The following is a 26,850-nucleotide window of genomic DNA, read 5'->3' as shown; positions in this document are numbered from 1 at the left end:
TTGGTATTTATTTGGTAATTTTGCCAAAATGCCTTCACAGGTTCCATTTGGCATAATTCTTTACATTTAATGTAAAAATATTTTTTAAATTCTAATTTCTTTTAACAGCAAATAGCAGTTCCTCGAAATGATGAATGGACACGATTCGCTCATACACTGGCAGAAATAAATGCAAACAGAGCTGATGCAGAAGAGGAAATTGCAGCATAATAGATGAGTTGAAGGCATGGTCTGTCTATAGAGTAGCTTATTAATTAACTTTGTATGTTTTCCAAAATCAGGTTTGTAATTTTTGTATGTTTTTTCAAAATATAACTTCCCTGTGGGTTTTAATGAACCAACTCCCAAAGTTCTGCAACAGAAGACTCAACTGTAGTTATTTTCACATCCACACCCACCCCAAACACTCTGCAGGGAATTAAACTTGCACTTTTTGCTGGAACTGCAATCTCTATTTAGTTTTTACTACATCCTAATAATGGTGATGATTTTAACTACATTTTAAAACAGGAGTGTTCCCAAAAGCACTATATATTATTGTTTGGACAATTTGTAATTCTACATCAGGGAAGGTGCAGAATAGTCAGTGTTTATGCCTTCTTGCTTTTGTATACAAAGGTGCCCCTTGTCAAGAGCACCAAAAACAAATGACAATTTGCCTTGTCATTTGCCCCTTTAGAAGTGACCTCCCAAGGTTGATGATTTCATGGTTTAGTATTTATTTGGCCAAATTATTGTTATACCGGCTTAATAATTTATTATAAGCCATCTCTGCCCCTATCAGGTAAATTTGACATATGCACTATATAGTTGAGAACCATATCCAGAAATCAACTACTGTGTTGAATTTCACTGGTCGTGACTATGCCTGACATCATTATGAAATGAAGAGGAAAACAACATTGTGCTTATTAACTAGCTAAATGGATTAGTCTTTACAAAGTTATGTAACAACTTTAATGCCAGTTTTACATAAATAATAAAATATACAGGAAAATAAAAGTGTCTGTTGGATGTGTTGTGTTTTACATTGAAGATCTTTTGTGGCATTGAAAAGATCTATCCGTGGTGACTTTGCAAACCAGGCCATTTGATTGTAGTCCTTTATAAATGTAAGATTTGAGTTCTTCTTCACTCTTTCTCAAGATCAGAACTTATTTTGGGCTCATTGTAGACAAACATACTAAAATGCAACAGGTTTTATCTGCCATATATACATTTTAATTGTAGAAATGTCACATTATGGTATTCCTTGTCTCACAGATAAACTGCTGGTGGTAGCTTAATGTGCACATCTGAATAGTGCATAAGGAAACTCAGTCTGTACACAATTCAAATGTAGCTTCATTTCACGGAGAAACACCAGGACACCCAGTTACAAAATCAAAAGAACACTTTCAGCAAATATGCTGAAATATACATCATAGAAAGCATATTTTGGGCTAAGGTTGATTCACTGATGGCCTAAAATTAGCCTTTTTAGTCAGATCCAGTTTTCCTAGCAATTTCAGACACCAAATTTAACAGACTTATTTTCATTAAAGAAATCAATACAGTGATATAATTCTTACAGTATTATCCTAAAATTTCATTTTAAATGACATGGTTTAACAAAACTTTAACAATCTGTACAATGTCTTTACTGACCTGTAACTCAAGCATATTACACCACAGCATCATGTGATTTACTCTGTCCCCTATGTCTCTGTACAGATGTACACTATGTACAGGTATATCAAGTGCAAATTGTGGAAAGCAAATAATGCAAGTTTTTAAAAAATTAAGGATCATACATAGATACTGATCTGACTCAATTTGTGTCTTGCAATAGGCTTTTTAAACAGTTGAAAGGCTTTTGTTCTGCAATGCTGAGGGCACATTTCAGCCAATGAAGCTGATTACTTTAATAATATAACTACTGTCTGGTTTATAAAAATAATAAGTACAGGATGCATGCTTTCAGGAGAACCTTTGAATTAAGAATTCTTCAATAACATAACTAAAGAAAACTGGGGAGTATATTTCACTAACATTTTCTGGCTACAGCAGTGTTTTCATTGCAGTAACTAACTGACATTCAATGCAGGGTGTCCACTAGCTCTTCCACAACTGAGCTTGAATCTTTAGAATGCAAACCAACCTGCCCTTATCTCTAAATAATTGAATTATGGAACTATTTTTCAAACCCAAAGTACTACAAGTTAAAATGACTTTTCTGGACTTTAATGAATGAACAAAATAAAATGTGCGTTAAGCTTTTAACATTCGATACTTTCTCATGAATAATAAACTGTTAAATGCAGCACTGTGCTAAACATTATTTTGTACTTCTGGTGCTTCAAAGCAACAGAGGAGAAAAGATCAAGAAAAAGCACAGCGTAAAACAACTTTTTAAAGTGTCCATAGCAGTTATACAACAGTATTCAAGTCAGAAATCAGTGATTGAATACATTGCTTTTTGAAACAATCATGTAATTTGTAATTTAAGTGGTTTTAAGTATTTAATTCTAACTGTAGGTAGAGTTTTGTTTAATCTTTTACACATGATCTCTAAAATAATACAAATAAAATCTGTGGCAACAATTTTCTGCAATGCAAATAATTCCGACATTTAATAGTTACAAAAATTTAATTAAGAAACACATTATTTCAATCAAATTTCAACTGACCTCCACCTACATGCAGCTATTACTTTAAACATTGCTTTATGTTATTTGAGATTGCACCTCAATGGACCTTTGTGATCTCTTAAGACTCTGGAGAACCAGCTGATACTTGTGGATGGACTACAGCCACACCTGAAGATCTAAATTTAGGCAGATAGAGGCCAAACTTGTTTTCAACACCAGCAAAAGTAGCAGCAGCTAGTTTGTATCCTCCAATATGATGTGGAGAGACTGGAGGAAGGTCTGAGATCCTAGATTTTGGTGTGGGTTCAGAACCAACAGGTTTGCTGTTGAATAAACAGAATAGATTTTAGCAAGAAGCTTTGGTGAAGACTTACTGACATAACTGCAATAAAGATTTAAAGGCAATTAGAGATTGGCAACAAAAAAAAATGTCCTAGTCAGTGACCACCCACATCCTGTGAACGAATAAAAAGAGGGAAACCACCCCCAAGTGTTCTGCCTGTTGATTGGTTATGTGCATGTCTGCATATCATGATATCTCCCCTTTTGAAATGTTTTTCTGTAGCATATGTGAAAGTATTTACATGTGTAGGCCGAAAAACTAACTTATTTACATACAATGGCAGATGGGAACATATATACATGTAAAAAGAGGTGTTTAAGGTGTGAAAACAGAACGGAGGTTAGGTGGATTGGCCATGCTAAATTGCCCGTAGTGTCCTAAAAAGTAAGGTTGGGGGGGGGTGGGGGTTGTTGGGTTACGGGTATAGGGTGGACACGTGGGTTTGAGTAGGGTGATCATTGCTCGGCACAACATCGAGGGCCGAAGGGCCTGTTCTGTACAGTTCTATAAAACAAATGTTCGTAAGTCCAGTCTGTGGCTTGCGTCTGATCCTGGTCGACCGCCGGAGAGGGTGGTGGTGGGGACGACGGCACCTTGATAGGCGGGACTGAAGCCGGACTGGTGGCCTCGTGGTTCGAGGTATCAGGAGGTGGCACAATAACAGATGGAAACAACGAAGAATGTGGTTGTGGGCGGGCAACTGTGTGCCGTGCCTGTCTGTTTTGCCACACAACAGAGCCATCAGCCATACGCACAACATATGATCGAGGAGCAGCCTGTCGAATACCAACAGCTGGAGTTGACCAGCCTCCATCAGGTAGCTTGATCCGAACAGCATCCGCCGGGGATAGCACAGGCAAATCGGTGGCATGAGCATCATAGCTCTGCTTTTGCCAGTCCCAGAGTTTCTGCACCTTCTGCAGCACCGGGCGGTGATCCCGATCAGGCAAGTGTATGGCTGGAAGAGTCGTCTGCAGGTCCCTATTCATCAGGAGTTGAGCCGGTGACAAATCGGTCTACATTAAGAAAATCTGCACGAACCGTTAGGGGCCAAGTGTTACGAACCCCTATCAAGTGTTACTCACAACCCAGTCAGCCGTGAAACTCCAAGGAAAGAAATCCTAGATTCACACGTCACATGTGAAGCTCACGTACCAAAATCAGACTCTTAAAAATGTTTGCCATAATATTGATTTTCAGTTACATGTTTGGCCTAGCAGGCCTTACCCAAGACTTCAATGTTAACACTTTCCTTCACATGTCCTATGCCAGAGACCTTAACATCTCCAAGTGCTAGGTATGTTCTTCTGTCCCTACCAATTCCCAAGTAGGTATCCCACTACAGCCTGTTCCTTTTACTTTATCCCAAATGGCAGAATGGTACATTTTCCAAAATCACGATTATACCGTTCCCCAATGTGGAGACACCAGAACCAAAAAGAAATAAACGATGAGGTGAAGAGATGGCGATCTGCAGGCCACCCATTAAACACTTTCAAGGGATGGTACCAACATATCTCTGATCGGAGACAGGAACCACCCCAAGTAACCCTCCCAACTGATCATAATCATACTAGGATCATATGTTTAATCAACTATAGTCATAGGGCATGGAATGCAGGATACAGTAAATGTAAATATTATGTGGATGTGAGTAACAGTAAAATGTGCATTCATGACACAAGAAAGGCAGTGGTCTATGGACATGAAGGGAGCCCATCGACTTTAAAGGGCTACCTAATCACACCGATGGGATAACTTTTACAGAACGTTGGTACCCACAAGTGATTGCCCAATATTCTACCTATAATGGCACCTATTACATCAGCGGTAATACTGCATAACTTTGGTTCCCAAGGAGCTGGAGAGGAGCGTGCTATTTAGGATTCATTGACCCCTTCATGTGCCATTCCCTTTCCCTAACCGATGCTATAAACACAGACTCAAAATATGGACATCTCACCCCACAGTTTGAGAAATAGCAACCTCCCACGATCATTAAAAGGTCTAAACGTGAGACCACAGGGGCTGAGAAATTCTTTTCTGTTATCATCCCTGCCTATGGCATCACCATATTGACCAGAATACATCAAATTGGCTGCAGCCTCAGAAAATAGCCAATGACACTGCCTGAGCCCTAAGTAGCATTTCAACCGAGATGCTAGCCATTCGAACTGTGGCTTTACAGAATCGGATGGCACTTGACTATTTGCTAGCCGAAATAGGTGGCACCTGTGCCCTGATTGGTGCTGTGTTGCACTTACATCCCAGATAATTCAGAAGAAATCAAAAGCTTGTCAGCACATATTCAAGAAGAAGTTAGGAAACTTTTCCAACCCTCTGACAACTCTTTGGGGATGGCTCTCTTAATGGGTGGGTGGCACGGGAATTTCCATCATTCAGGGACTTCTCTTATTTGTCATATTTGGGCTTGTCTTTTACGTTGTGGTCTTGATCAGATGCATTGGCCAATGTGTGGCTACCCATAATACCCCACCAATCAAAGTGGTTCATAGTGGTTCAACTGCTCATACTTTTGAACTGTTATTACTGCATTATTACCCAATTACTACTGAATCATATAATCAACTTCCATTATTACTGAATTGTTATTGTACTATATAATAACTTTTTTGAATAAAATATTCCCAGAATGCTTCCGCGTTTACTTCTATCCTGTCACGTTTCTTCTTTACTGCTTAATCCTGTGTATTTTCGTTATTTTGATTCATCATATTAATCTTTAGAAGAATCAAAAGGGGGGACTGATTGAAATTGACTTTTCTAGTCAAGTATAACCATGAGAGTAAGGGAAGATGATAGAGGTTGAATTCAGAATTCTTAAGAATAATTAACTATATTCACATTGAGCATTACTTCAGTGCAACAATAGCTGGGAATCCACTAAGGGTTAATCCAGATATTATTCTGTAATTTCTTAGGTTTCACATTAGCAAGTTGCTTAAGACTACAAGGTTAGTGACGTCAACTAGCTAAAAGGCCCCATTGTATGGTTAAAAACTGGGCGGCTGTCCAGTACGAGTAGTCCTGTTTCTATAGTAACACACAGGCTGATAATTTCTTAACAAAAACTGTGTTTTTCTAATTAAATTGGCAAGCGATGGAATGGGAAATTGGCACCAATATATTTAAATACATACATCTCAAATTGATGGACAGACAGTTTGGCCGAATTGAGTGAATTATAACTTAGTTAAAGCCAATCAGAAGTAAAAAGGCCAGACCTTAAAATAATAATAATCTCAAGAATCACTTACTGGGTTGGAAAAACTCATTCCGGAATCACCATATCTATATTTCTGAAACTTATTTCTTTGCTGCTTGTTTTTGCTAATCACCATCTTTCTTTTGTTTAAATCACTTAGTTATGTTATCCTATGTATTATGATTTGAAGAATTACCATGATCTATAATTGAATGAAAACTCAACTACTGTATTTGCTAAAGGCAATCAATTTTTCATAGAATTTCACAGTGCAGGAGGAGGCCATTCGGCCCATAGCGTCTGCACTGGCTCTCGGAAAGAGCACCCTACACAAGGTCAACACCTCCACCCTATCCCCATAACCCCACCCAACACTAACTGCAATTTTGGACACTAAGGGCAATTTATCATGGCCAATCCACCTAACCTGCACATCTTTGGACTGTGGGAGGAAACCGGAGCACCCTGAGGAAACCCACGCACACATGGGGAGGATGTGCAGACTCCGCACAGACAGTGACCCAAGCCGGAATCGAACCCTGGAGCTGTGAAGCAATTGTGCTATCCACAATGCTACTGTGCTCCCAATTTGACTAGCTTGCTGCAGGGCTAGAATGAACTTTCTAAATGTTGTATTGAAAACAAGGGGCGCGAATCGCGGGAGGGCCGATCTGGCACCCCCCGCGATTCTCCCCCCCCCCCCCCCCCAAATGCGTGTCGCGTTTTGCGACACGCCGCTCGGTGAATCGGCGCTCGCCGTTTTTCCCGGCGACCGGCGATTCTCCGGCCCAGATGGGCCGAGCGGCCTGACGACCCCGACAGGTTCACACCGGCGGCAACCACACCTGGTCGCTGCCGGCGTGAACATCGCGCGACAGGTGGGGGGGGCGGAGAGGGGATCGAGCACCACGGGCGTGCTCGTTAGGTGACTGGCCCGCGATCGATGCCCACCGATCGTCGGGCTGGCGTCTCTAAAAGACACACTCTTTCCCCTCCGCCGCCCCGCAAGATCAAGCCGCCACGCCTTGCGGGGCAGCGGAGGGGAAGACGGCAACCGCGCAAGCGCGGGTTGGAGCCGGCCAACCTGCGCATGCGCGGCTGACGTCACTTAGGCGCCGCCAGCTGCGTCATTCTTGGCGCGCCGCTTTGACACAAGCGTCAAGGCCTGGCGGCTGAGTTTCTCGCAATGCCGCTCCTAGCCCCCCCCCTAATGCAGTGTTGTAGGCTTTGCCAGGTTAGACTGGGACATGACTGACTTGGTGAAACTCATCTTTTCTGCTCCTTTTTTCCACGTTTGCATCAACTTGTTCAAACTGCAGTAATGAACTTTGGCAATACTATACTGAAACACAGGACTGAATGACCATAATCTTAACTCCCCACACATTCGGTCATTTGCTATTACTCATTCCATCTATCGGTAAATAGCAAGGAAAATGTATCAACATTATTGGCTGCCTAGGTTGCATTGAAAATAAATTTTGTTCAGACAGATTGGACAATAAGCAAGAAAGAATTTGTGAACAGGTTTAAAAAGTGTACTTACATTCCCCCAAAGTCAACATTGAGCCATCTTTGCAAAAGTTCGTAACTCACAAGAGTTACACCAAACTGAGGAGAGGACCGACAAACTCGAGCTGTGGGAAAATAGAACAAATTTCTTCAGGATAGCTGTTTTTTTCGGTATTGATTATCCTTTGCTATTCAACTAAATCAATTATTGCGCCCGAATCTCCATACCTCCTGCTCCCTTCCATAAAGCTCTAGGGCCTTCCTCTCTTAAGATCTTCCTAAAACAGTCAATGACACCACTATAAGTAGTCTGATCAGCCCGGGCTGCTACTTGAAGTCTTGTTTTGATGACATCTGCAGGAGTTACCAAGGAAGCAGCAGGAACACCTGAAAAAAACATTGAATTTTTCATGATTATTCAAAATAAGTCTTAGAACATAGAACATAGAACAGTACAGCACAGAACAGGCCCTTCGGCCCTCGATGTTGTGCCGAGCAATGATCACCCTACTTAAACCCACATACCCGTAACCCAACAATCCCCCCATTAACCTTACACTACGGGCAATTTAGCATGGCCAATCCACCTAACCCGCACATCTTTGGACTGTGGGAGGAAACCGGAGCACCCGGAAGAAACCCACGCACACACAGGGAGGACGTGCAGACTCCATACAGACAGTGACCCAGCCGGGAATCGAACCTGGGACCCTGGAGCTGTGAAGCATTGATGCTAACCACCATGCTACCGTGGCATCTTCAATGACATTTTCTCATTCACTTCTACTCCATAAACCACAAGGAGGTTAAGACACGCAACTGGGAGAGAATGCTACTGAAATTCGGGTTTAATTTGTCCTATTTCTCAATCTATGGAAATCGAGGGCCGAAGGGCCCGTACTGCGCTGTAGTGTTCTATGTTTTATACTGCTGTTTTTTCAAGACAATTGGATAAAGTGAGAAAAGGCATTGAATTCATTTGCGGAGGTGGTTGATTGGTCCATGAAGAGCGACAGGCCTATTCAGCTGGCCTTTTCCCATTACTAAAAAAATTACCAGAGAAAGTGCTTGCATTTATACAATATCTTTCAAGCCAAAGAGCAAATAAATGAACTTTAGATGCTGTTGCATTTCCAGGTGTGTGACAATAGATTTGGACACAGCAAAGTGCCACAGGATAAATGGCCAGTCAACCCGTTTTAATATGCTAGCGAAGAGAAAATGCCGGCCAAGCCACTGGGAGGGCTTCTTTTAGGTGGATGTAAAAGATCGAACATCACCATTCAGAGGGCAGATAATACATCAGAAAAATGCAGCATTCCCTCAGTATTGAATGGGATTTAAACAGAAATCTTCTAACTCAGAGGCAAGACCTATGACTGGGTCAAGATGGACACATTTTCAATCGCACAGCTATCTAACAGTCTGTAATTCCGATGACATTTTCAAGGACAAATCCACAGCATACAGAAAAGTAGTCAAAAGAAAATACCAGGCAAATAAGCCAATAAGTTTCAATATGGGGACAAAAAAGTAAAGATCTCAGGACATGCATGATTTTTTAATGTAGGAAAGCATAATGTTAAGAATGCCTCCAAAGTTAAGTGGCTTAATAAAAAGATTAGCTAATGTTTAAACACAGAAGGAAAATCTATTCTCGATCACACTGATATTCTACCATATTGCACTCTGATACAGCACTGGTGCCAAGTATTATACCAGAACAAACCAGAATCCATCAAATGTACCGGAAGTTCTGAGAAGCACAAGTTTTAGTGAGGAGCTGAATGAAATTAGTATTAGTATAGAAATGCTTTTGGAGAAATTAATGTGATTAAAGGCAGATAAATCTCCAGGGTCTGTTAATCTGCATCCCAGAGTAGCTAAGGAAGTGGCCCTAAAAATAGTAGATCCATTGGTAGTCATTTTCTAAAATTCTTTGGACTCTGGAATGGTTCCTACAGATTGGAGGGTAGCTAATATAACGCCGCTATTCAAAAGTTGAGGTGGAGAAAAAACGGAGTCTAATATCGTGAGTAGGGAAGTTGCTGGAGTCCATTATCAAGGATTTTATAGTACAGCATTTGGAAAGCAGTGGTGTAATCAAAGTCAGCATGGATTTACGAAAGGAAAATCATGCTTGACAAATGAACTAGAATTCTTTGAAGATGTAACGAGTAGACTTGACCACGGAGAACCAGTGCATGTGGTTTATTTAGACTTTCAGAAGGCTTTCGATAAGGTCTCACAGAGCAGATTACCATGTAAAGTTAAAGCACATGGGATTATGGGTAGTGTCTCGAGATGGATAAAAAGCTAGTTAGCAGACAGGAAACAAAAAGGTGGAATGAGTGGGTCTTTTTCTGATTGGCAGGCAGTGACTAGTGGGGTACCACAGGGATCTGTGCTAGGACCCCAACTGTTATTATATATTTGGATGAGGGAATTAAATATATTATCTCCAAATTTGCAGATGATACAAAGTTAGGTAGGAGGGTGAGTTGTGAAGAGGATGCAGAAATGCTTCAGCAGGATTTGGACAGGCTGAGTGAGTGGGCACATGCATGGCAGATGCCATATAATGTGGATAAATGTTAGGTTACCCGCTTCGGTAGCAAAAATAGGGAGGCAGATTATTGTTTGAATGGGTGTAAATTGAGAGAGGTGGATGCTCAGCGAGACTTTAGTGTCCTCGTGCATCAGTCGCTGAAAGTGCTGGATGGCGTCAAGCTTCTTGAGTGTGAGTCTGATGAATGTGACCGAACCAAAGCCGGTGTCATTGGCTTAGCAGTGAGTATATGTTCAGGACCTTGGAGTTGGTTATCTTGTCCTGCCAAGGCAACCATGCCAAGTCTACACCCAAAGCAGGTAATTTTTTAAGCTTTCAGTGCATATATTGCATATATTAAAAAGTGGATTGTTCCAGAACTGTAGTGAGAAAATGCTGGCAGTATAAGATTAACTTAATGTGCATGTGCGTAAATGCCGATAAAGCTGGTGAGCTTTAGGCAGAAATTGACACATGGGACTATGTAGGCAGAAGATGACACATGGGACTATGATATAATGGCAATAAGGGAGACCTGGCTCAAAGAAGGGGAGAACCAGAAGTAAAGAAAAAGGTAAGGGGGGGGGGGGGGGGGGGGGGGAGAATGAAGGTGGAGCAAAGAGGAGATAGCAGCATTGATCAAATAAACAACTAGAACTTTAATTTATACAACATCTTTAACATAACAATGCCTGAAGTGCTTCACAAAAGCATTGTAAAGTAAAATCTGATACCAGGCAGCATATGGAAATATTATGCAGATGACTAAAAGCTTGGTCAAAGCATTAGATTTTAATGAGAACAAGAGGTAAAGAGGGTGGAAAGGTTAAGTGACAGAATTCTGGATCTTAGGGTCCTGGCAGCTGAAGACAGGACCACCAATTACAGCGCAATTAAAATTGGCGATAGTCAGGAGACTAGAATTAGATGAGTGTAAATATCTGAGGGTTGTGGGACCCAAGGAGATTACAATGATAGTGTGGGGCGAGGCCATGGAGGGATTTGAAAACAAGAATGAGAATTTTAGAGTTAAGGTGTTGCTTTACTAATAGCCAACACAGGGGTGATGGGAGAAACAGGACCTGGTGCAAGTAAAAACACAGACAGCAGAGTTTTGGATAACCTCAAGTTTACATAGGATAGAATGTAGGAGGCCAGCCTGGTACTCACTGGAACAAAAGACATGGATGATGGTTTTGGCATGAAATGAACTGAGGCAGAGTTGGGTGATGTTACAAGCTAAAATAGGCAGCCTCGGTGATAGGAAAGCAGAATGATTCAGTGTTATAGCTCAAAAAAGGGATAATGTTGCTGAGGAGTCAAAGACAATTTATTTAGTTAGAATTAAGGAACAGAGGAGCTATTATTCAGATGGGTGAACACCGTACACCAGGAAATAGTTGAAAGGAGTTTACGAAGTACATTTCCAGCAATTATAGAAAGATGGAAGAAACTTAGAGCAGTACAAGATGGGGAAGGAATTCAGTTATCCCAATATTGACGTAGATTATAACAGTTTAAAAGGAAAAAGGGAAGAATTCCTGAAGTGTGCACAAAACCTTTTTCTTGTTTGTTCTATTTACAGTCCATAGAGAGGAAGCACTGTTAAATCCATCTCTGGAGCATTAAGGGGGTAAATGGAGCATGTAGAGAACAACTAACACCGTATTCTCATTCATCCTAAAATGGAAAAGTGATCCAGTCCTGATTATTTGCATCCTTCTGGAAACAAGGATGGAATTTGCAGAGGATCTGGTCAGTCTTCAAATCTTCCTGAGATATGGGAGCATTGTCAGGGGAAGAGTATTGCAAATATTATATCCCTGTTCATAAAAAAGGGGTAATTTTAACCGGTTAGTCTAACTCAGCATGCAACATTATAGATTTGTTATCAAAGTTAATGCCCATGTGATTGGCACAGTAGCAGTGCGGATACACAATGAATGGACAGAAAGCAGAGCAGTGGTGAATAGTTATTGTTCTGACTGAAGGAAGGCATATAGTGGTTGTTCCCCATGGGTCAGTATCAGGAACACCGCATGAAGAGAAAGAAATTGACGACCAAGAACTACGAGTGGAAATAATTAGCTATCTCCAGCAAAGATCTGGCACAACCACAATGGGTTGAGTGGCTTCCTTCTGTGCTGTATCATTTCATGATTCAGTAAGTATAGCCATTCCATAAAGCGTTAGGTGCCAGGAAGTACACAACTGTTGAGCTTTTGATAAGTTAAATCACTTTTGTGACAGTTAAGCTGGCATTGTTATATTATTATTAATGGTTATTAAAGAAATTTTACACCATTTAAATCTGAAATACACAATACACCCTGATGATAATGAACTGTTTTGGAGAAACTGGAGTGGTAGCATAATGGTAATGATGCTGCACTAGCAATCCAGAGACCAGGACTAATGCTCTGGATATACAAATTCAAATTTCACCACAGCGGGAAATTTAACATCAATTAAGTAATAAAATCTGGAATAATAAGCGTTCACAAAAAAGGGCGGTACCGTGGTTAGCACTGCTGCCTCACAGCGCCAGGGACCCAGTTTCAATTACGGCCTTGGGTGACTGTGTGGAGTTTCCACGTTCTCCTCAATTCTGCGTGTGGTTCCTCCGGGTGCTCCGGTTTGCTCCCATGGTCCAAAAATGTGCAGGGTAGGTGGAATGGCCATGCTAAATTGCCCCTTAGTGTCCAAAAGGTTAGGTGGGGTATGAGGATATGGTGTGGACATGGGCCTAGGTAGGGCCTTTCGGAGGGTGTGGGCCTAGGTAGGGCCTTTCGGAGGGTCGGTGCAGACTCGATGGGCCAAAGGGCCTCCTACTGCACTGTAGGGATTCTAGGATTTTATGAAGAACACATGCTCACTCATGTCCTTCACGGAAAGATACGTGACTCCAGACCCAGGACAGTGTGACTGACTTTTAACAGAAATGGCCAAAAAAGCAATTAAGTTGTATTAAACTGCAACTGAAAAGTCACAGTAGAATAAAACCGGGGATGCCAACAGGGCCCAGCATATCAGAGCAAAAGAGAAAGATGAAGCAATTGCAAACACCTTCGACCAGATCATCCATCCCGGCCTCCTCCCAAGGTTCCCAGCATCACAGGTGCCAGTGTTTAGCCAAATCCATTCACTCCATGGTGGCACGGCAGCACAGTGGTTAGCAATGTTGCTTCACAACACCAGGGACCCGAGTTCGATTCCAGGCTGGGTCACTGTCTGTGCAAAGTCTACACGTTCTCTCCGTGTCTGCGTGGGTTTCCTCTGGGTGCTCCGGTTTCCTCCCACAAGTCCCGAAAGACATGCCATTAGGCAAACTGGAAATTCTGAATTCTCTGTGTACCCGAACAGGCGCTGTAGTGTGGAGCATAGGGGATTTTCACAGTAACCTCATTACAGCGTGGATACAGCCTACCTGTGACACTAATAAAGATTATTATTATTAAGAATTGGCTGAAAGTGATGGATAAGGCAAAGGTTTCAATATCCCGGCTATAGTAATAAAGACCTGTGCTCCAGAATCAGTTGTGCCCCTCACAAGCAGTTCCAATATAGCAACAACATTACCTGACAATGTGGAAAATTGTTCAAGTGTGTATTGTCCACAAAAAGCAGAACATATCTAATCTGGTCATTTACCACCCCATGGAAAGCTCAAGCATTTGACTGTAGAATCAAGGAGCCGGAGTCAATGGGAATCAGGGCGAAAATTCTCCAATAGCTAGAGTCATAGTACAAAGAAAGATGGCTGTGATTGTTGGAGGACATCGCTGCAGAGGTTCCTCAGGGTAGTGTCCTGGATCTGATTGTCTTCAGCTGCTTCATCGGTCATCTTTCCTCCAACATAAGATCAAAAGTGTGAATGATTTCTGTTGATTGCATCATGTTCAGTACCATTCGCGACTCCTCAGATATTAAAGTACTCTGTGCCCACATGCAGCAAGGCCTGGAAGTATCCAGGCTTGGGCTGACAAGTGGCCGGTAAGGACCAATCACAAAAGTATTGTGGCTACAAGAGCAGGAGCTGGGCATTCTGTAATGAGTAACATGCATCCTGATTGCCCAAAGCCTATCCAAGGCACATGTCAAAAGGCAGCTCTCTATTACCTTTTCAAGAAGGATAAATACTTGCTTTGCCGATGATGCCCACATCCTATGAATTAATAGAAAAACAGTAAACGAGATCAATATTTCCTCATTAAGAATAATGAGGGGTGATCCCAATGAAACATAAAAAATTCTTCAGCAGCTCGGCAGCCAAGATACTGGGGCAGAATAATCGCAATGTCAGAATAAGGGGCCAGCCATTTAGGACTGAGAAGAGAAATTTCCTCACTCAAGGATTGTGAATCTTTGAAATTCTCAACCCGAGAGGATTGTGGATGCTCAGCTGCTGAATCTATTCAAGACAGAGGTCAGTAGACTTTTGGATATGAAGGAACTCGAGGGATACGATGATCGTACAGGAAGGTGAAATTAAGGTAGGAAATCAGCTTTAATCTTACTGAATGGAGGAGCAGGCTCGAAGGGCCAAATGGCCTACCCCTGTGTTATGTTCTAACGGTATCAAGATTAAAGTGATACAGTGCAATATTTAAATACCTAACATTCAGAAACGACCAAATACTACATTGCAACTTACTAGATGCAAAAAATTAAATCACTGCAGTAATAACAAAAGTTAATTACTAACTTCAAGTCTTCTATTATTCCTACCTGCAATAGCACCAGCTGCAAGAAGCTGCAAAGCACCCAACCTTCCCTGTTCATCTGTAAAGGCCAGCTTAGTATGAGCATACACCGGGAAATAAATGGCAGAGAAAGGGATATCACGGAGAAAACAAGCTTTTGCACCCTATAAGAAAACCAAAACAAGAATGTTAGAGACAAGCAGCATCATTTTACAGATAATGGTTTGTTCTATCAGGCATCACACTTCCTGTAAATTCAGTTAACCATATTTAAAAGATATGTTGCTGACCCAAAATAAACAAGTGAAAACCTTAAATTTCATTCAATGTAAAAAGATTAACATTATAAACCAGTAGTTAAAAATAACTTCTCTAATTAGTTTTATCATCTTCCCAAACTTTCTCCATTCTAAATCTTGCATATCCAGAATACAGGATAAAATTACATTATCAAAACAAATTTGAGGTACTTTTCGGAGCCACTGGATAAGAGAGAATTTGGCCTAAAATAGTGGCCCTGAAAGTTGGAAAACCAGTCATGTGATCAGCAGTGGAACATCTTCAAATATAAAATGGGGTAGAACATAGAAAATACAGCACAGAACAGGCTCTTCAGTCTACGATGTTGTGCCAAACTTTTGTCCTAGATTAAGAACAAATTAATCTACACCCCATCATCCCACCATAATCCATGTACCTATCCAATAGCCGCTTGAAGGTACCTAATGTTTCCTACTCAACTACTTCCACAGGCAGTGCATTCCATGCCCCCACTACTCTCTGGGTAAAGAACCTACCTCTGACATCCCCCCTATATCTTCCACCATTTACCTTAAATTTATGTCCCCTTGTAATGGCTTGTTCCACCCGGGGAAAAAGTCTCTGACTGTCTACTCTATCTATTCCCCTCATCATCTTATAAACCTCTATCAAGTCGCCCCTCATCCTTCTCCGTTCTAATGAGAAAAGGCCTAGCGCCCTCAACCTTTCCTCGTAAGACCTACTCTCCATTCCAGGCAACATCCTGGTAAATCTCCCTTGCACCTTTTCCAAAGCTTCCACATCCTTCCTAAAATGAGGTGCATCTACAGAATAAACAAATATATTCTACCAAAGCCAAAAGGAAAATACTTCAAATAACAGCTCCCAAGATAAAATACTTAATGTGGATAAGTGAGGGTTAATAACTTCTGGGGGAAAGAAACAAGGAACAATATACTTAATGGAAAGGCTCTGAAAAATGCAGATAAACAGAGATATGCACGTCTTCAAATAATAATCAGATCATGTCATTTCATTAAAACGTCTAATAGAAATACAGATTTTATAAATTGTACAGTAAAAGAATAAAGAAATAATGATAAATGTATATAAAAAATTGCTTAAGGCACTCAATAGAAGAGTCGTGTACAACGTAGATTCACCAGAATGATGCCAGAGGTAGGAAGTTAATTAGTTGGTTATCCTCCTTGTCCTGAGAGGGACATAAGACCTCAACAATGTTCCTCCATCGAGCCCTGTCCTGTACTGTGACTTGCCCCACATAAGCCCCACTTCTTCCAGTTCAGTCACCATGTTGCTTTTGGCTTGCCCCTTTTATGGTTACCTCTGCATCTCTCTGGCAATTTGTGCTGTCATTCATACATGGTGCAGATCTTCTATGCTCAAGTTGTTTTGATGTGGAGATGCCAGCATTGGACTGGGGTGGGTACAGTAAGAGGTCTTACAACACCAGGTTAAAATCCAACTGGAATTGGAATCACTAGCTTTAGGTGCGCAGCTCCTTCATCAGGTGAGTGAAGAGGTGGGTTCCACAAACTCATATATAGACAAAGTCAATGATGCAAGATGATACTTTAAATGCAAGTCTTTGCAGGTAATTAAGTCTTTACAGGTTCTGATGATGCGACTGGAGAGAGGGATAATCACAGGTTAAAGAGGTGTGAATTGTTTTAAGCCAGGACAGTTGAGAGGATTTTGCAAGCCCAGGCCAGATGGTGGGGGATGAATGTAGTGAGAGATGAATCCAAGATCGATGTTCAGGCCATACTCATGCGTGCGGAACTTGGCTATCAGGTTTTGCTCGACGATTCTGCGTTGTTGTGCGTCCTGAAGGCTGCCTTGGAGAAGTTGTTTTGACCCCAGAAAACTATACTTTGAGCACCTGACTTTCTAGGCTGTGCTTTCATCTGAAACTATCATATTGCCCATGTGTCAGCTGGAGTTTACAATTGGGCCCCTAGATGTTGTTGTGGAATTTGTCCCATATTGTTTTACGGGATGGAGGTCTTGACCCCATGCCCAACTCCCAACCTGGAGGAGCAGGTGCTGTGTTCGGGATTGATGCTGAGACCCCAGCTATTCACAAAATATATTAATGATTTAGATGAGGGAACAAAATGTAATATCTCCAAATTTGCAGATAACACAACGCTGGGTGGGTGGGTGAGCTGTGAGGAAGGTGTGTATTCTACAGTGTGACTTGGACAAGTTGAGTGAATGGGCAAATGAATGGCAGATGCAGTTTAATTTGGACAAATGTGAGGTTATCCACTATAGTAGCAAAAACAGGAAGCAGATTATTATCCCCTCATAAATTAGGAGGGTAGTGTGCAACGAGACCTGGGTGGCCTCATACACCAGTCATTGAAGGTAAGCATGCAGGTTGAGCAGGCTTTGTTAAAGATGGCAAATGGTTTGTTGGCCTGCATAGCAAGGGCAGGAATGTCTTGTTGCAATTATGCAAGGCCTTGGTGAGGCCACACCTGGAATATTGCGTGCAATTTATGTCTTCTTGTCTGAGGAAGAGTGTTCTTGTTCTAGAGGGAGCGCAGAGAAGGTTTACCAGACTGATTCCTATGATGGCAGGACTGACGTATGAGGAGAGAATTGAGTTGGTTAGGATTGCATTTGTTGGAATGCAGAAGAATGAGGGGGAATCTCATAGAAACCCTTAAAATTCTGACAGGACTGGATAGGGTAGATGCAAGAAGGATATTTCCGATGGTGGGGGACATGGTCTGAGGATACATGGTAGACCATTTTGGACTGAGATGAGGAGAAATTTCTTCACCCAGAGAGTGATTGGCCTGGGGAATTTGCTACCACAAGAAAGCAGTTGAAGCCAAGGCACTATGTTTTCAAGCAGCAGTTAGATATAGCATTTGAGGCGAAGAGGATCAAAGGATATGGGGGGGGAAGGCTACTGAGTTGGATGATCATAATGAAAGATGGAGCAGATGTAATCTTTTCTAAATGGGGAAAAGCTTCGGAAATTAGAAGCACAAAGGGACTTGGGAGTCCTTGATTAAGATTCTCTTAAGATTAACGTGCATTGGGCAGCACGGTGGCACAGTGGGTTAGCCCTGCAGCCTCACGGCGCCGAGGTCCCAGGTTCGATCCCGGCTCTGGGTCACTGTCCATGTGGAGTTTGCACATTCTCCCTGTGTTTGCGTGGGTTTCGCCCCCACAACCCAAAAGATGTGCAGGGTAGGTGGATTGGCCACACTAAGTTGCCCCTTAATTGGAAAACATTAATTGGGTACACTAAATTTTAAAAAAAGATTAACGTGCAGGTTCAGTCGGCAGTTAGGAAGGCAAATGCAATGTTAGGATTCATGTCGAGAGGGCTAGAATACATAGAAGATAGGAGCAGGAGGAGGCCTTTCGGCCCTTCGAGCCTGCTCTGCCATTCATCACGATCATGGCTGATCATCCAACTCAATAGCCGAATCCTGCTTTCTCCCCATAGCCTTTGATCCCATTCTCCCCAAGTGCAATATCCAGTCACCTCTTGAATATATTCAAGAGCAGGGATGTACTTCTGGGGCTGTATAAGGCTCTGGTTAGACCCCATTTGGAGTATTGTGGGCAGTTTTGGGCCCTGTACCTAAGGGAGGATGTGCTGGCCTTGGAAAGGGTCCAGAGGACGTTCACAAGAATGATCCCTGGAATGAACAGCTTGTCGTATGAGGAACAGTTGAGGACTCTGGGTCTGTACTAATTGAAGTTTAGAAAGATGAGGGGGGATCTTATTGAAACTTACAGGATACTGCAAGGCCTGGATAGAGTGGATGTGGAGAGGAAGTTTCCACTTGTAGGAAAAACTAGAACCAGAGGACACCATCTCAAACTAAATGGACGATCCTTTAAAACAGAGATGAGGAGGAATTTCTTCAGCCAGAGGGTGGTGAATCTGTGGAACTCTTTGCCGCAGAAAGCTGTGGAGACACGGAGTGTCTTTAAGACAGAGATAGATAGGCTCTTGATTAATAAGGGGAACAGGGGTTATAGGGAGAAGGCAAGAGAATGGGGATCAGAAAAATATCAGCCGTGATTGAATAGTGGAGCAGACTCGATGGGCCGAGTGGCCTAATTCTGCTCCTAGATATAGATTGATAGATAGAGAAATACAGCACAGAACAGGCCCTTCGGCCCACAATGTTGTGCCGAACTTTTGTCCTAGGTTAATCATAGAATTTTGGACACTAAGGGCAATTTATCATGACCAATCCACCCAACCTGCACATCTTTGGACTGTGGGAGGAAACCGGAGCACCCGGAGGAAACCCGCGCACACACGGGGAGGATGTGCAGACTCCACACAGACAGTGACCCAAGTCGAAATCGAACTTGGGACCCTGGAGCTGTGAAGCAATTGTGCTATCCACAATGCTACTGTGCTGCCCTTAAGAAGAAATTAATCTACACTCCATTATTCTACCGTAATCCATGTACCTATCCAATAGCCGCTTGAAGGTCCCTAACGTTTCCGACTCAACTACTTCCACAGGCAGTGCATTCCATGCCCCCACTACTCTCTGGGTAAAGAACCTACCTCTGACATCCCCCCTATATCTTCCACCATTTACCTTAAATTTATGTCCCCTTGTAATGGCTTGTTCCACCCGGGGAAAAAGTCTCTGACTGTCTACTCTATCTATTCCCCTCATCATCTTATAAACCTCTATCAAGTCGCTCCTCATCCTTCTCCGTTCTAATGAGAAAAAGCCTAGCACCCTCAACCTTTCCTCGTAAGACCTACTCTCCATTCCAGGCAACATCCTGGTAAATCTCCTTTGCACCTTTTCCAAAGCTTCCACATCTTTCCTAAAATGAGGTGACCAAACTGCACACAGTACTCCAAATGTGGCCTGACCAAGGTTTTGTACAGCTGCATCATCACCTCACGGCTCTTTAATTCAATCCCTCTGCTAATGAACGCTAGCACACCATAGGCCTTCTTCACAGCTCTACCCACTTGAGTGGCAACTTTCAAAGATCTATGAACATAGACCCAAGATCTCTCTGCTCCTCTACATTGCCAAGAACCCTACCGTTAACCCTGTATTCCGCATTCATATTTGTCCTTCCAAAATGGACAACCTCACACTTTTCAGGGTTAAACTCCATCTGCCACTTCTCAGCCCAGCTCTGCATCCTATCTATGTCTCTTTGAAGCCGACAACAGACCTCCTCATCATCCACATGACTTATGATCTTATGAAGGGACAAATGGCCTCTTTCTGCTTCTTTTTCCTATATTTTTATGTTAGTTTGGCCCCTCACCTGAGTCCTGCCTGGCACGATTAAACCTGCCAGGGGCCTAAACCCCACTGGTATAGTTCCCAGGTTCTCTGAGCCTCACCACTACAACAAGGTCACGCACACGGTCAAGCAGGGGTAGGATTCCATAGATAAAAGGAGAGACTGGGATTATTTAAATTGGAGCAGAGAAGGCTCAGAGGAAATTTAGTAGCGGTGTTAAATGTTATAAAAGTGCTCGATAACATGAATAGGGAAGAACTATTCCCTCCACTTAAGAAGCCAGTAATGATGGGGTCATCAATTGAAATTTATTACTGGAAGGAGCTGAGGAAAGGCCAAAATAAATTTCTTGATACAGTAGGATGTTGGAACGTGGAATACTTTAACACAGAGTGGTTGAGGCAGAGCTCCCTTCACCTTTTTTAAGGGAAACCGCATAAATATTTAAAATCAGGCTATGAGGAGAGTGGGATTCATTTTGGATTGCTCTAGCAAAGAATCGTCACAGATATAATACTGTCACAATTATGATGAAAGGGTCTAAAAATGGGGATTTTTTCTGAAACAGAGAAAGTCACAAGGAGATATAATAGAGATATTTGGGATTATGAAAGGATTAGAGGTCATAATGAAAGATTATTTCCAATGGTTGACGAATTAGTAACAAGGAGATGCAGGATTTCATTAGACGTAAGGAAAAATTAAAGCATTTGTCTTACGTTGATTAGAATATTTTGTCATAAGCGGCTATTTAAACAAAGAGTAGAATATCATTTGAAAAACGAATTAGATAAATATCTGGAAAGTATGGATATTAAAAAGGACAGAGAGAAAAGGAGGGAAATGGTATGAAAGTAAATAGCTGCTGCTGAAAGTTTAGCACTTGTTTGAATGACCTTCTAAAATAAAATTTCAGGATGCCAGATGTGCTCTCCCTTCTTGCCTGACTCAAAAGACTCTTTTCCTCAACTCCAACAGTGTTTCTCCTCCTCTCTACTCTTTCATCAACGAGGATCTGAGTCCCTCTTCTTCCCCTCACTTCTGAATTAGGTGTTTATTGTTGTCTTTTTCACCACTTGCTATTCCAGAGACCATAGCCCTGTTAAAATAAGTCTAGGAGTTAGATCCCTGGTAACAGAATCCAGCACATGCATTTAACACTCATTTTGATCTTTACCTTTCAGTTTACTCTTTTTATCTGCGATTTAATTTTTCCTTTATTTCAATTCAATTTCTCCTCTTTCTGCCCAGTTTGTTGTTGCGTCAATTTTTTTGCCTCCAATTCGGCAGTAGTTATAATGCTTTCGAGGAGCCTGTGGCAGAGATAGGAACAAGAACTGAAGGGCTACGGGAAGCGAGACTAGCTCTTATATAGAGCTGTCATGGCACGCGAGTCAAATGGCCTCCTCTGGGCTGCAGCCTTTCCATGGACACAGATTGGGAAGTGGCCAATGGTAATTTCATAATTTCCTTCCATGCTGCTAAATGAAGAATTCCAAATACATTTAGAACGGTCAAGGTTGTTCAAACTCTGGGCTAAATTCTGAAAGTGACAGTAGTTCTAATGTACTTCAATCAAATTTTAGACAGTGAGTCATTAACTTCACAGAATAAGATGGATCTGAGCATCCAGCTTAAACACAGGACACAAATAGAATACTTCATCAAGAGGGCGGCACGGTGGCTCAACAGTTAGCACTGCTGCCTCATTACGCCAGGGAGCCGGGTTCAATTCCGCCTTGGGTGACTGTGGAGTTGCACTTTCTCCCCATGTCTGTGCGGTTAGGGCAGCACGGTGGCCTAGTGGTTAGCACAACCGCCTCACGGCGCTGAGGTCCCAGGTTCGATCCCGGCTCTGGGTCACTGTCCGTGTGGAGTTTGCACGTTCTCCCCGTGTCTGCGTGGGTTTCGCCCCCACAACCCAAAGATGTGCAGAGTAGGTGGATTGGCCACACTAAATTGCCCCTTAATTGGAAAAAATAATTGGCTAATCTAAATTTATAAAAAAAAAAAAAAAAATTTCTGTGCGGTTAGGTGAATTAGCCATGCTAAACTACGGCTTACAGTCCTAGGTTGGGTGGGGTTATGGGGATAGGGGGCGGAATGGGCCGAGGTAACAGCTCTTTCAGAGGGTTGTTGCAGACTCAATGGGCCGAATAGCCTCCTTCTGCACTGAAGGAATTCTATGGATTCAATGCTGCTATTTCTGCTTTGTTTACCCGTCAGCCAAAAGCTCTGACTTTCAAAGCATTATAATTGCTCTTTTCCGCATCAGTTTTTCCAGAAAAAAACCATAAACGGACATAACATTTTAAACGTGAATTTCAAACAGTTGAAGGAGCCATGGTCATTTTCTCCAATGTATTAATAAATGTAGGCAGTAAAATATTGATAATTGTAGTATGAAATTTGCTCTTTCTATTTTTCAAGCTCTTTTCAAGATGTTACCAGCTACTGCAGTTGGGTTTCTGGCTTTAGGTCACTGGGTAAACATTGTACAAGACTCACTTTTCATCCTCATATTACATGATGGCTGATATTTAATATTCTTTTCCTACATTCATATCATGACTTATTCTCTCTTTTTTAAAAAGGTAGAAAAAGTTTAGAACAATCCTCACCAAAGAATTTTCATGAACAAGGTCACTTCTGCTTGAAATGGTGCAGGATTATTTAATTGTTTCACTAAATAGAATTGTAAACTGCTTTATTTTCTACTAAAAGGGTAAATTGAGTGCAAAAAGGCATAGAGAAAGATTATTTTACATTTATTCATCTAAAATAGACACCAAATATAATGCATGTCACTTTTAGACAATCTGCTGCAGGATTTGTCAAACAAAGTCAGAAGAGACACCGGTTTTATAAAGACAAGCTTAAATTATGTAATGCAGATTGGCAATGTGGCATTAAAACTATATTAAATCAAATAGTGGTTCACTGTAGCATTGCACACAGAGTTGTATTAAGTAGATTCTTGCTGAATTAAAATCATGGAAGGCCCGGTCGAAAAATAATTATATAAAAGAAACAGGGAGACCAAGGACACATGGAGAAGTATATACATAAATAAGATGTTAGGAGGTTACAAAAAGTGTAAATTAGTGAATTAATAGGTCAGGTTCTGACAGAAGTAAAGAAAGAAAGGAATGCAAACTGTTCTAGTGACAAAAGATCAAGAACAGCTTTGCATGAAATAAACAAAACAGAAACCACTGCACTTGGAAAGAATTGGTAAAAATGAAAGAATCTAAATTTAATGGTAACGTGGAAAAAATTCATAGATGGATTCTGAGACAGTGGTTTAAGTACGTAAATATTTCTAATTGATTCCTGAGGACGCTGAGCTGATAAACATCCTTAATGGGTTGCCGACGCATCACTCTATAAGAGCATATAAATAGATACGTTAAATCAAATAATCTAAGAATTGACAATAAAAAAGCCTGTGTCCAAATTTCATATCAGTAATAAATTCAAATAATTTGTCTTTGTAATAAGCTACTTACAGGAGCAAAGCTTTAAACTATCATATGGAAGTACCTACCTTGTACAAGCCCAAAAATCCAAGGTCACGCATTACAGAAAGAGCACTGACTCTGGGTCCTGTGGTGATCTCGCCTGCAACTTGGAGTCGAATTTTCACTATTTCCAGAGGGTTTGTAAAGATTACCTGGGAACCTCCAGCCTGAAAAATGCACCAAAAAATAATAATGTTAAAATCCTGATCATATTTGCTCCATGCAAATTTTGGCACATCCCAGTTGCCCTATCATGTTCTGTGTTGTCTCCTGTTGACATATTTGTATTTTTCTACTATTTATTGGCATTCCACCAAACACAACACCTATAAACAGAAATGTTTGTAAAACGAAGATGTGCCACAACAGCAGACACAATCATTAATTTTCTCAGTAAGTACGTTGAATAAATTAGGGATAAAGGAGTAACAGAAGAAGAAAACCTTTAAAACCAACCCTCCAAAGTGAATCATATCAAACACATCATGACACATAGCTAAACATATAGGGGTGGATCTTCCACCACCCCCACCGGTAGCGGGATTCCTAATGCGGCGGAGAACTGAGTGTTGGGCTAAAAATGGGATCGGCACACTTCCGATACTCTGGCCCCCGCCGCTGACAGCAGCGAGCTACACGTCCCGCAGCAGTGGAAGGAAGGATGCAAATGGGTCCTTTTCCAGCATGACCCTGACACGGTGGGCCAAGGGTAAGTATATAATATAGGAGCCCACAAAAGCCCAGAGGGTATCTCTTCCCCTCCACAATGTATATCTGCCCACCCCACTCTCCTGATATCAGACCCCAATATCAGAGACCCCATATCAAAAATCCCCATCAGACCCCCCCACCATATATCAGAAAACCCATCCTCCATATATCAGAGAACCCACCCTCCATATATCAGAGGCCCCCCTCTGTATATCAGAGACCCATGCCTGGAAACTAAAGAGCAGTCCAGGCATAAACAGTGAAAGAATCACTGCTTTTCGGTTTCAAGACCCGTAAACCTGCTTCCTCAGGCAGAAGTGTTGAAAGCCGCAGCAGATACTTCATAGAAAGCCAGAGCACATCACAATGTTTTAAACGCCCTCAGATCCTATGATCTACCAGGTCTCTATTCACTTTCAAAGGAAAATAGCTTTTAGTAGGCTGTAATTGACAGGGTGATAGTTTCCAGACAGGTAGGGTGTCTGGATTCTTTATTGCCATTTCCCTTTACACTTGAATCCATCTCAAGTATCAAGCTCGCCACAATGTTTATAAACATCTAACTGGGATTGACATGTCCTCATCACATCGAAAGCTGTTAGAATAGAATTCATACAGTGCAGGAGGAGACCATTTGGCCCATCAAGTCTGCACTGACCTTCCTGAAAGAGCACCCTACCTTGATCCACTATCTAGCCCCGCAATCCCATTTTTTAACATTAAAGGGAAATTTTAGCACGGCCAACCTGCACATCTTTGGACTTTAGGAGGAAACCAGAGTAAATCCAGGCGCAGGGAGAAAGTGCAAACTGCACAGATAGTTGCCCAATGCCAGAAATGAACCTGGGTCCCTGCCGCTGTGATGCAGCAGTGCTAACCACTGCGCCACCTTGCCTTCTGCTGCGAAAAAGAGGAAATGAAAGCATTCAGCTCCTAGATGTGTATAAACATTGTGGTTAGCTTCATATTGGGGGGGGGGGGGGGGGGCGGCCGTGCCTCGGATAGGAGGAACAACCGCGTCTTGGCTACGGGAGGGGCGGCCGTGTCTCGGATAGGAGAGGGAGGGCTGTGCCTCGGATGGGGAGGGGCACATCAACTATGGGAGGGGCGGCCGTGTCTCGGATAGGGCAGGGGGGGGGGCCGTGTCTCGGATAGGATAGGGGGGACGCATCGTGGATAGGGGGAGGGCGGTTGTGCCTCAGATAGCTCAGATAGGGGAGGGGCGGCTGTATCGGATAAGGGAGAGTCGGCCATCTCGGATATGGGGGAGTGGGGGTCGGCCGTCTCTGATACCGGGGGGGGGGGGGGGGGGGGGGGGGGGGGGGGGAAGAGGAGAGAACCTCTGATACGGAGCAGGGGAGGAGCTGCCAGTAAGTTCAGCAATGGGTAGTATTCAATTTTACATCCAAGATTCATCTCGGAAACTAGTCCTGTGTTAATTGCCTGGTCTTGTCAGAAATAATCTACAATTCACTTGACTGGGAATTATTCCAGGTGATGTTGATTGAGTTTTGCATGGATGTTTTAAATATTGCAATAAAACAGGATGTATCTGAAAGACGTGCAAGTATCCTTGTCCTTTACTGGTGGGATATATTACAAGAGATACTAGTTACCCTCTTGCACAGAGAGAAAGAAAGGAAACCACTGCATTGATCTTGTGTTTTTCATGCCTTCATGGCAGACCCAAGTGTTTAGAACTAACAAAATGCTTTTGAGGTGTAGTCACTGCTGTATTTTAGGAAACATGGTAGTTAACTTGTACACTGCTATGTTCCACAAATAATAGATGATGTGTTAATGATATTGATGAGAGATAAATATTTGAAATGATATTGTGTCATCTTTTACATCCACCTGGGAGGGCAGATACAACCTCTCATTTAAATGATGGCACCTGCAATAATGCACCAGTCCCTCAGCAGTGTCAGATTAAATTTTATGCTGAAGCTTTTGGATAGGTCTTGACCTTCCGATTTAGAGACCAGAGTACTTCCAATGAGTCAGTGACACCAACATACAACAATACAAGCTACAATCCCTGGATGTTTGGTAATTCTGCAACTTTATAAAGTTTCATAACCTACTTATGCTATTGCTATTTGTTCC

The 26,850-nt window shown here is 42.1% G+C and overlaps 2 protein-coding genes across 7 annotated transcripts in view; one reads left to right on the top strand and one right to left on the bottom strand.

The window, feature by feature from the left end:
* Positions 1–997, top strand: part of dync1i2b (dynein, cytoplasmic 1, intermediate chain 2b) — a 126,161-nt gene extending 125,164 nt beyond the window's left edge. For all 5 annotated transcript variants that reach the window (XR_005459766.1, XM_038789425.1, XM_038789423.1 and 2 more), the window contains one exon: positions 109–997. Coding sequence is in view for 4 of the 5 variants with exons in the window: in XM_038789425.1 (XP_038645353.1) it covers positions 109–210 (102 nt within the window). In the remaining variant the exon portion in view is untranslated. The remainder of the gene's footprint in view (positions 1–108) is intronic.
* Positions 998–1,198: 201 nt separating this feature from the next.
* The window catches only part of slc25a12 (solute carrier family 25 member 12), a 137,373-nt gene continuing 111,721 nt past the window's right edge, over positions 1,199–26,850 (bottom strand). For both annotated transcript variants that reach the window (XM_038789420.1, XM_038789421.1), the window contains 5 exons: positions 24,057–24,197; positions 14,988–15,126; positions 7,940–8,098; positions 7,746–7,836; positions 1,199–2,953 (listed from right to left, as the gene is read on the bottom strand). In XM_038789420.1, coding sequence (XP_038645348.1) covers positions 2,749–2,953; positions 7,746–7,836; positions 7,940–8,098; positions 14,988–15,126; positions 24,057–24,197 — 735 coding nt within the window. In that variant the 3' untranslated portion in view covers positions 1,199–2,748. The remainder of the gene's footprint in view (positions 2,954–7,745; positions 7,837–7,939; positions 8,099–14,987; positions 15,127–24,056; positions 24,198–26,850) is intronic.

Source organism: Scyliorhinus canicula, chromosome 2, assembly GCF_902713615.1.
Source record: "Scyliorhinus canicula chromosome 2, sScyCan1.1, whole genome shotgun sequence".
In the NCBI taxonomy this organism is placed as follows: domain Eukaryota; kingdom Metazoa; phylum Chordata; class Chondrichthyes; order Carcharhiniformes; family Scyliorhinidae; genus Scyliorhinus; species Scyliorhinus canicula.
Note: the sequence above shows the minus strand (reverse complement) of the source record. Positions and strands in the feature narration are given on the sequence as shown.